The sequence below is a fragment of the Myxocyprinus asiaticus genome, chromosome 31 (genome assembly GCF_019703515.2).
Source record: "Myxocyprinus asiaticus isolate MX2 ecotype Aquarium Trade chromosome 31, UBuf_Myxa_2, whole genome shotgun sequence".
Lineage (NCBI taxonomy): Eukaryota > Metazoa > Chordata > Actinopteri > Cypriniformes > Catostomidae > Myxocyprinus > Myxocyprinus asiaticus.
Window position 1 is genome coordinate 34,684,912 of NC_059374.1, and position 11,372 is coordinate 34,696,283.

Below are 11,372 nucleotides of genomic sequence, written 5' to 3' on the forward strand. Positions count from 1 at the left end.
GGTAATTAATAGGTAATTTTTATAATTTCTCATAAATGCTATATAAAAAGGACAGTGTGTGTGTGCATCTTGAAATGGCTGAATGTTTGCCTTTGTGTTTCACAATCTCTTTGCATATTTACACACACACACACATTAGTAACAGTCTCATTTTGCCAAATAGTGTCGCTGGCCATTTAAAACCGTGTCCTGACATTTGAAATATATCATCAAACAGAAATTAAGTCTGCTGTAACTCCAGTGAATGGTGATATTGTATTTCAATTAATGATTAAAAAGGCCTATATTTTTAAGATAAAATAAACTAAATAAAATACCTTTAATAATAGCCTCCGCAGCTGCTAGATCTCTTTTATAGGTCACCTAAAAAGGAAATAATGATGTTTAAGCACTATAAACTTTACAGAAATGGATTGTGGCAAAATAACTGCTTGTGCTTAGCTGGAATATGCCCAAATGTGATTGTAAGTTTTGTGATTGGACAATCTGTTAGCAATGATTTACTACGTGTAGCAATATGCATATGACAGTAGCCCCAAACAAGTATTTGGACATGCTTGGACACTTAAGTCACACTTAATGCACAAATTTCATTGCATAGATAACAACATATCAGTCCAACTGGCATCTGGACACAGATGATGCTAGGCCTTTTGACAGGTGTCCTAGTACAGGGGTTTTCAAGCTGGGGTCCGGAGATCCCCAGGGGGCTGCGAAGGGGTGCTAGGGGTTCAGTGGAAAATTTCAGATCATAATTTTCATAATTATGAAATTTATGAATTAAGAATTTTCATGTTCATAATTTTAAAGAAGTAAAAAGCTTTATTTACCAAGTTTGACATTACTGCTATTTCAGTTTAATCGAAATGTTTCTCTTCAGGTTTATACACTCAACATAACTCAATAATTGGGTAGAAAAAAAAGGTATGTTGACAGCGTATAACAAAGTAGGCTATATATTTTCCAGATAATTAGGGAGGCACCAATTTGATACCATTTTACACACACAAAAAAAAACTACAGGCCAATATCAATATTTTGCCACTTACCTTACTTTGTCATCAGATTACATTTTGTTTAGAAATAACGCATTCAAAATGTTCAAAGAGTTACAAAAGCTATTTTATTATACAGTTTTAAACAATAGAACTCACATTTAGCATATTATTATCACATTACATAGATCATTAGAAATTCATATAAATAATTATTAGCGGTTAAGGCGGTTAAGGCTCTGGGGTTACTGATCAGAAGGTTGGGGGTTCAAATCCCAGCACTGGCAAGATGCCACTGTTAGGCCCTTGACCCTATCTGCTCCAGGGGTGCCGTATCATGGCTGACCCTGCACTCTGACCCCAGCTTAGCTGGGATATGTGAAAAAAGAATTTCACTGTATATGTGCAAATGTATAATGTGTGATAAATAAATAAAATTATTAATTATTAATTATTATTATTATTAAATTTAAATAAATATATTTCTACATATATATATTATTTGGGAACTGCTTTTCAAAACACACATTGTTTCAAAGCAGCTTTATAGAAAGTCATACTTTATTTCATTTATTTTGGTAGGTATTTATTTTTATTACACAAAAATTATTATAAACTTAATACAAAGGAATACATTTACGTATTTAATTATAACTAAACCATCGGTTTTTGTATATCTGCATTTTCTTGTTTCATCTGTTTAAAAGTTTGAAAACCCCTGTCCAATTAAAATAACAACAGATGATATGTAGACATGTTCCAATAAAGTTTGACAACAAGAAAGTGACCAAATACACTTCTTAATTTTGAACAACATATCTGTTATATCATTTGAAACCTAACAAAAGTCTCTGTGCTTTCTATCTTTAAAATCAATGCAACTTGGTTTGATATTTTGTTATATTAATCATAGACATTCAGACATTTTTACATGTGGGTTAAGTGTCCAAATACTTTGAGGCCACTATATATAACATAAATCATATGTATGACAGAAATAAAAGCCAAACCTAATGTCCCTTACTTTCCACAGAGTCGGTGGTCCTTCTATGAGCTTTGCATTTGTGCCACAGTATTGCAGAGCCAAGTGCAGGCACTCTGTGCCAAACTCAAAGTCAAATTCACTGCACTGAAAGGATAAACCAGGACAAAATTAAACAAGAATCTCTCCAGTTCAGTCTTGTTTGGTAAATACTGAATGAATGCACTCTTTTACATAGCTATGAGCAGAGTCACTAATGACTATTGGCTAAATCAAAATGTAAATAAATGCACTAGAGATAAGGAGGCTTTTCAAAATGGTAACATAAGCCAAATCTGCACACATTGAGTGCCCATTAAGCTTTTAAAGGTTCACTGTGTATCAACCGTCATTCAACTCTTATTCAAACACCTGTGGATAGATTAACTCTTAGGTCATAAGGTACTGTTTCTTACAGAAATAAGCATTGGGGCATGTGAGAATTTTGTACAAAAAATGCCCCTGATTCTGTTTCCGTTGAAAAAACTGAATAGAGTTTTTGAAGCTAATCGCTCTAAGACAGCGGGTGGATTACAGGGTCTAAATCATGCCACCCGAGATGATAGGAGGGCAATATCTACAGTCATATTTCATCCAGGGTGGAGTGGAGCGCTTAACTTACAGGGCTCTGTAATTTCAAGGCAAATTAAAGGAGAATTTTTTTTGCAGAGTCTTGCAATCATTTAACCATTGCCATTTTTTGCTTTTCTTCAACGCATAGCCAGTCCCTCACGGGGTTGGCTGTCTTTTCTTTTGTAAAGCACTAGCTCTCAAAGATTCAGTGGTTACCATGCTGAAATGGTATCAGCCATTTGGAGGCTACCACAGAAAGGGGTTTGACATATGGCCTTTGGCTACATCCAAAAACCTGCCTGTGCAATGCTGACTTACTCAAAACACCCACCTGAAATAACCCCTATTGTAAAAAGCGTCAAACCCCATGAATATGACATAAAAAAGAAGTATGTACTACCTTGTCATGCAATGGAAGGGTCTTAAAGAATATTGGGTTTAAAAAGCAAGAAGTATATAAATCTTTGTAGACAATTCCCAGAAGAGTTGGGGTGTCAGATAACGCCTGAGTGGGTTTGATACTATCCATTCTTAAGACTCTTAGGTATTTCTAAATGTCTGGGTCTTATCTTTATTTACAGTTAATTGAGGATGGACAGCTGCAACTTGACATGGAAAACTGATGCTAATGTTCAATATTACAGAGCCAAAAACAACAAGACTGTAAAATCAAAGTTTTCCAGCAGCAAAAACTTCAGCACCCAGGAAATGATTCTCTCAGCAGACCTATGATTCTATATATATTACTTTTGGACACTTCTATCTGTAAGTGAAATGTGAAAGTCTGACTAAGGGGTTAGTCATATTAAAAGATTATGAAGTCTTTACAGCATTAAATCGTCAGTCGGGTACCATGATCTCTATTGGTGTCGGCATCGGCCATTCAGTCCATATAGGTTGACCACTATACCATTAATCTCCTTGTTTTTGCTGCATTTATTGCTGTAAAGACTTCATAATCATTAATGATTTAATGATAGAAAAAGAGACATACATAAAATTCCAATAAAATAATGCAGATTATGGTGCAAATAAAGGTAGATGCTATTTACACCCCAGTGCAAATAGTGGCAAATATTATTTTCACCCCAACCCCATGGTTCAAATAATGGTAGATACTATTTGCACCCCTAATTAAACACTAACAGTATAGGAGCATCTCTGCAGCGTTTTTATTGTGTTGATTTAGAGCCCCACAGACACATTACACTAACCCCTACCCCTTCCCCTAAACCTAACCCTAAACCTCCTTTACAAAATTAACCATGGTTACAGTAACCATAATATCACAATGGTATTTCATAGTAAAATCATAGTAACTACAAAATTAAACATGGTGACTACATAAACAACACCATATTACTGTAGTAATACCATTGTTAATTGCATCAAATCTATGGTTTTTGCCAAAAAACATGGTTACTGCAATGTTACTATAGTAAAACTACCTTCATATTCATTTTATATATTATAATAATTCGTGTAAAGAAAATATTAAGAGAGGAGTCAGGAAACAGAATGGGAGAAAAGACAGCAACAAACTCGGAATCAAACCCGGGTCGAAAAGGCACAGTTTCACCAGCGTTACGCCCCACGCCACTGAAGCAACACTCGCAACAATGCAGTTTGTCGTAAATTTCTATGTTTCTAATAGACTATTGGGGTGCAAATAGCATGCTGTGTGGCAGGTGTTATTTACACCTGTGTGAAAATAGTCACTTTGATTAAATAAACACTTATTTTACACAGTACTTATTGTTGGTAGATTTTGGAACTGACATAAGGGGTAAATACAACTTCTGTGAATCGGCCGAACAGGCATGGTTATCGGCTATTAATACCGATAATCCCAAAAATGGCAGAGTATTGGCTGTTTAATCGGCCTGGCTGATAAAGCAGTCTGTTATATTGTATAAATTAAATACATTTTGGGAAACAAAAAGTGTTAGTTCATGTCTTCAGACAAAGATCTGCACAACTTCACTTTTCTCAACTTGCTGTAAACTACACTTGGTTTTTCATTCACCACTATTAGAAACATAACAATTTCTGTGCAGCCATTGTTTAGGTTGACCTTGAGAGGTGATACTGCAATAAAACTGATTTTACGGTCTGCTAACCCAGTTCGGACTAAATAATTACGGTTTATAATTTTGCTATTTTGCCACACAATGCATTACCACGGGAATAATATTAATAACCATGGTGCCTTAGAGCAGAAGAACCTGCAGAGTTTATGCAAATCTCAGGAACAATCAACAAAAAAGGCAAGCTGCCCCAAGATTTGAGCCCTAACTGCAAGATAACTGCAAGTAATTATTTATGTAAAGACATACATTTTGAAATCCCCAAAATTAGCATAAAAGCCATTTCAGAGGGCCTCAATGTGTGTTTGAGGTTTGTAGTGAGAGAGGACAGTAAAAACTGTAATGGGATTTAACTTTGCACATTAACATTTGAGTTTGGTGCAATCCAATATAGAGAAAACAGTGTTAAGGTTGCTCATACCCGCTGGTAGGCCTGGAAAATGATGTCATAAAGAAATCCTTGAGGCATTTCACTGGCTCTGTATTTTGCTCTCTCCAGTGAGTGGTCCAGGTAGCCCTCTGACGTGGTGGCAATAACCGTAGACACCAGAGGACGTATCGCTCCTGAGGCCTAACAGAACAACAAGGGTGGACAATACGTCAATTCAAAACATGTCCTGTCAGTATAGCTGTTTATTCATTATTACAATATGATTTATTTGAATTTGGAAATTAATCGGTATCATTGATTAAAGACACAGCTAATATTCTTTTGAGTGAATTATAAATATGTCTTCAGCTCCAGTACATTTTGTTAGGGTTAGGGCCATGATGATACAATTCAACTCTTTGCTTTACTTGCGGTTGGGGGGGATAGGGATCATTTGGGGGGCAAAGCCCACCCAGCACGCCTCTAGATTCGGTCCTGCAGCAAATGACTAAAACTACATATTAAGTGTTTGTGTCTTCTGCTGAGATATTCTGTTCTCGATGCATAATGTGTTACTAATTTGTGTTTTGATGTCTTTGCCTTGGAAGGATGGGAGCATGGGATTCATGTTCTGTGACATGTCTTAAAATTAAAGGGATAGTTCACCCAAAAAATTCTCTCATTATTTACTCAACCTCATGCCATCCCAGATGTGTATGGCTTTCTTTCATCTCAAGTCACAAAGACTTTTAGAATAATTTCTCTAGGTCCATGGCATGAGGGTGAGTAAATGATGAGCGAATTTTCATTTTTGGGTGAACTACCCCTTTAAAAGTGCTAATCTATCATAAAATTTTGTCTGTACTACATACATTACTTAGAAACATACATGGCCGAGGTGTGCACAACAAAATAAAATTAGCAAAGCAAATAAAAGCTGAAAACACAAAAATAAGCCACAACACAAAGGAAAAAAACAGTAGTACAAACCCCTTGCTCTTTAGCAGCCAAGGTAATTTTCAGAAGAAGGTCTTCTTCCACAAACGGCCGTACAGCATCATGGATGATGACCACTTTTGGTTTGGGAGTCAATGAGTCATCTGAAGTATTACTGAAGGCCTGAAGTCCATTGAAGATAGACCTGTGTCTGGTGGTTCCCCCATGGACAACTTTTACCTTTGTGTGATTAAATTTTCGGACAATATTCAGCATCAAGTCGTGGTTCTCCTTAGCAATGACAACAACAATAGTTCCAATCCATGACAATCTGTCGAGAAAATACAAGATGGAAAAACAGGTTACCTTTGTGCGACCTTCGGGACATTTTTGTCTTTTGGCTGTGTTAATGCCAACGGCATAAATTTTGACAAATGTTTGTATTTTTGGGGGAATTTTGATATTTCAACCTCAGTTCCTAAAATACATCTATAATACACTGTGTACACAAAATAGTTACACTCAGGACAGAAACCCATTAAAAAAAAGCAATATTTGTTCCCAGTGCCATTAAAGCATAAAATCAAGAATTCTATGATATTATGCTTTCATTCCGGAGCCCTGGCTTCAAAATTATTATTTTTTTATATTTTCCACCAGATGGCGGCATTTTTCTCATGTTTAGCCTATGGAGTAAATACATGCTTTTTTCCTATTTTCTGTTTGCTGTATTATAGGGCACTGCAGGCCAACTGAATAAATTATGCAGCTAAAATTGTGTGGGTGTGTTGGTATGGATGTCAGAGTGTGTTTTGTATGTGTGTATTGAGAAATGCGTGTGTGTGTGTGTGTGTGTGTGTGTGTGTGCGCAGGGTTGGGAGGGTTACTTTTGAAATGTATTCCACCACAGATTACAGAATACATGCTGTAAAATATAATTTGTAACGTATTCCGTTAGATTACTCAAGGTCAGTAATGTATTCTAAATACTTTGGATTACTTCTTCAGCACTGGTAGATTTTTTCACTTGTTTTGACTATAAAAACTCTGCCAGTACAGTAAGACAAAATACACATGTTAAAAATACATTCTTTGAAAAACTGAAATATCTTATGCAGTGTTGTTTCTAAAACAAGATAAATCAAACTGATCTTGTTTTAAGGATTTTTAGATATTTTTACAGGAAAACAATACAAAATGGTTATCAAGAATACGATGTTTGCCCTAATATCAAAGGTCTTTCTAGAAAAAAAGAAATTATGATCCAATGTGAAATTTTCTTGATAAAAAAAATATGATTGTGCCTGGTAACACGTGCATGTAAAATGGACAGAAATAGCACTTAAACTTAGTGTAAAGCTGACAATTTACACAAGGATTATTTCTATTTCTTCTGCTCCAAACTTACTTCAAACTTACTTCAGACTTACTGCTCTGTCTGCTCGTATGAATGTAACACATCATAAGAAAGTGTTTCACCGCTGTTCAAATGCACTTTGGATCGCATCATTTATATGTATAAATGTTTTCCATCTGAAAGGACTAAATATTAAATGAAACAAATGACAATAAAATGCAAAGTAATCTCTTCTGTAAATACTTTTTGAATGTAATTATATTCTAATTATCAATGATTTAAATTGTAACTGTAGAGGAATACAGTTACTTGTATTTTGTATTTTAAATACGTAATCCCGTTACTCCCCAACCCTGTGTATGTGTGTGTGTGTGTGTGTGTGTGTGTGTGTGTGTGTGTGTGTGTGTGTGTAAAAAACAACAGTGGCATTATGTAAACAAACAGTCTGAACAGTTGAAAATGAATGAATATTTGGTAGTTATGTCAGTGAAAGTGGAAAATAATATTAATATATAATATTTTTATGGCAGTTTTTTGACACAGACATTTTTGTCCTCTAAGGTCCTGAGTGTGTGTGTATTTTGTTTTGTTTTGTTTTTATCTGACACTGCACACAAAAATAATAATGCATCAAAATCAATGTTGTTGCTAATCATTGACATATCCCAGACTGTGATAATAAAAAAATTCCCCTTAGCATTTAGTATATGGAAAATAATTCATTTTTTGTGTTTTTTCATAAAAAACAACAGTGGCATTTAATAAACAAACTGGCATTTAAAGGGTTAAAATCTTGAAAATGAATGACTTTTTGGTAGTTATGATCAGGGCTAATGTTGGTTAAAAAAATTTACTCATTGAAAGTGGAAAATAATATAAATATATAATATTATTATGGCAGTTTTCTGACATGGACATTTTTGTCCTCGAAGGATCTCCGAGTACCTTTTTTTTTATTGACGTACAAGGGTTAAAGGGATAGTTCATCCAAAATTGAAATTCTCTCTACATTTACTCACCCTCATGCCATCCCAGATGTGTATGACTTTCTTTCTTCAGCAGAACACAAAGATTTTTAGAGGAATATCTCAGCTCTGTAGGTCCTTACAATGCAAGTGAATGGTGGCCAGAAATCAGAAGGTCTGAAACAGTTCAATATGTAAGTAATTTTTTACAATCAATCTCCACTTTCACTTTAACATTCAGATGTGAATTTCAGATGTGAAAGTGAAATTGGAGATTTACAGTCAAAAAAAATCTTAAATATTGATCTGTTTCTCACTCACACCTATCATATCGCTTCTGAAGACATTGATTTAACCACTGGAATCTTATGGATTACTTTTATTCTGCTTTTATCTGCTTTTAGGACCTTCAGATTTCTGGTCACCATTCACTTGCATTGTAAGGACCTACAGAGCTGAGATATTCTTAGAAAAATCTTCGTTTGTGTTCTGCAAAAGAAAGAAAGTCACACATCTGAGATGGCATGAGGTTGAGTAATTGATGAGAGAATTTTCATTTTTGGGTGAACTATCCTTTTAATACCTGTCAAATGAGACACTACCTATTCATTGGAAAATGGAATGAGGGAACACATTTATTCAGTTTACTTAGGTAAATTCATACAGTTAAAGCTGCAGTAAGTGATATATGCCATTAGCAGCAGCACCAAGCGGAACTGCAAAAATAACTAGATGTAACATTTTCTTTAGAAAATGAGTAGTGCTTGACCGTGCAAACTCACCGCCACAATGTCAGAGCGTTGCTATGCGGTTTCTAAGGAGTTCTGAGTAGATTCTGGTAGTTTTTAGCATTTTGCTATGCAGTTTCTAGGTCCTGAGTCAAAAGAGCACAGTTTAGCCTTCCATTGACCATTCTCACATGTCCGCGTTCGCAAAGCGGAAGTCGTCATAGTTGGTTAAACTTGAATGCCGGTGAATAGACCTTTTTCACAGACTGTGATGACACGTTTCCGCCTTATTTAGCAGCGTAAATCTAAAAAATAAAAATAAAAATATTTTATAAATGTTTTAAATATTGTGTACATTTATAACATTATGCTTACTGTTATATTACCATGCAATTCTTTTAAAAAAATGTATTACCACAGCTGCGAGGGGGTTTCGATTACAGCTGCCGAGAGAGTGACAGTAAATCTGGCATCCTCTCCCATTTTACTGTCTTAATCCACCGCTCTTTATTTTTTCTTCTTCTGGAAAGTCATTCAAACGTAATAGTGTTTTTTATTTCTTTTGCTCTTGGAGAAAATGTGTAAGTGAAAATAATATTTGCTGTGATCTCCCATTCACTCCCATTCACCGCTGTCGAAGTTTACCCTGCAAACGTTTACTTCCGCGTTCAAAAACCCAGAGTGTGAAAAAGGTCTGAGGGGGACCACGGCTTATGTAATTTTTTGCTTACCCATTTGCTCCAACAGCAAAAAAATAAATCAGTGATTACCCTTTCACAGCTTTGCAAAAGAAGATACAAATATACAGTACTAAACAACAGCAGTAAGAAGAAAGAAATAAGCCAAAATTTCTGTCACTTCCTCATCATTTGTGTAAGAAGCCTCATCGCAGATATGGTAACTGATTTTTTACAACTTATTCCAGGATAATATAAAAAAAATAAATGAAATATAAAAAGTGTGCTACATTTACGTTGTTAAAAAAGGCAGAAACGTGTCATAAAAGGTCTGTGAAAAGGGTCCATTGGTCAAACATACAGATAACCCCGCCCCCAACTCACGCCATTGGCAGACAGGTGCCTCCAACTTTTCTGATTGGCTAATACACACAGGCACCGGTCAGATTCTGTTTTTTTTTTTTTATTATTGCCTTTACAGGTAGTAAGACAATTATTTACTGCAGCTTTAAAAGTATGCTTTTGTTACTGGAAAAAAGTGAACAGCTTTTAAAATATTATATTAGAAGCTAGCTTTTGTTTTATTGTACAATTGATCAATTATATCAAGTGCTTTAAGCACTTTCCAAATCTCGCAGCATCTGCAGATGTTCTTAATAAGGATTGCAAAACGCAGCATGCACTGGCCAATGTCTACAAGCAGTAGGTGTCCTTGGACTTCTGCCTGTCCATGGGGGGAAACTAATGGACATAATTGTGACAGGCATAATGATTTATTGCTGTGCTGTTCTGCCTCTAATTCATCTAGCAATAACAAGTCATGTATTTGGTGAATAAAAATAAGTTAAATGTAACGATCAGAGGAAGTCTCACCTCTCGAAGGCTTGAATCGTGTAGCTTATCAGTGGTCTGTCGAGAATCGTGCAGAATTGTTTTGGTGTGGGTAGTCCCATTCTCTCCCCGGAGCCACCGGCTGGCAGCACTACAGCTACCGGGAAATCCACCGCGGTGTGCCCGGGCCGGTCCCCACTTCGCTCTGCGGCACCTGCGAATAGACAGCCGGGATCAAGAGGCCTGTATGACGAAGAACCGCTCTCTTCTTGCATTTCTGCACGATTTTAATATCTTCCTCATATGTACTAACCCTATTCATCGGAAAAACCTCGTAACTTGATTATGCATTGACATCGGCGCGGTTTGAGCAGTATTTCGCCGGAATAATGTTGCGGTTGACCCGCGGTTACTCTGTCACGCTGTCCACCGGCAGACTGACGAAGGTTGACAACAAGCTAATAATAAGACTGCAACACAAGTGTTCTCATAAGTGCCTCAAATGCATGTTTAAATAATCTGCCGAATCAGAACCGAAAATAGTATGATATTTTAATAACCCTTTAACATTATTACTAGGTCTCTTTCTGTATCTCCATATATCTGCATATATATATATATATATATATATATATATATATATATATATATATATATATATTTTTTTTCTTTTTTTTTTTTTTTTTTTTCTTTTAAAATACCTGTTAAGATATTTTAAGTCAACTCCACCCCTTCTTTATATATGCACATTAGCACGTGTGGTTATAGGATCCACAGAAATGCACAAATTATTCACATATAGCCTAATAAGTAAGGATTTTAATAATTAATT

At 35.6% G+C, this 11,372-nt stretch overlaps 1 protein-coding gene across 3 annotated transcripts in view; it reads right to left on the reverse strand.

The window, feature by feature from the left end:
* The window catches only part of LOC127421871 (D-ribitol-5-phosphate cytidylyltransferase-like), a 43,710-nt gene extending 32,585 nt beyond the window's left edge, over positions 1 to 11,125 (reverse strand). Inside the window, exons 1-6 of one of the 3 annotated variants that reach the window (XM_051665057.1) lie at positions 10,854 to 11,123; positions 10,583 to 10,754; positions 6,037 to 6,313; positions 5,098 to 5,247; positions 2,020 to 2,124; positions 318 to 363 (exon numbers count right to left, since the gene is read on the reverse strand). In XM_051665057.1, the coding sequence (XP_051521017.1) occupies positions 318 to 363; positions 2,020 to 2,124; positions 5,098 to 5,247; positions 6,037 to 6,313; positions 10,583 to 10,662 (658 nt within the window). In that variant the 5' untranslated portion in view covers positions 10,663 to 10,754; positions 10,854 to 11,123. Of the gene's footprint in view, positions 1 to 317; positions 364 to 2,019; positions 2,125 to 5,097; positions 5,248 to 6,036; positions 6,314 to 10,582 lie in introns of all 3 variants that reach the window. The other 2 variants (XM_051665055.1, XM_051665056.1) reach the window with 2 other exon arrangements.
* Positions 11,126 to 11,372: the final 247 nt, after the last annotated feature.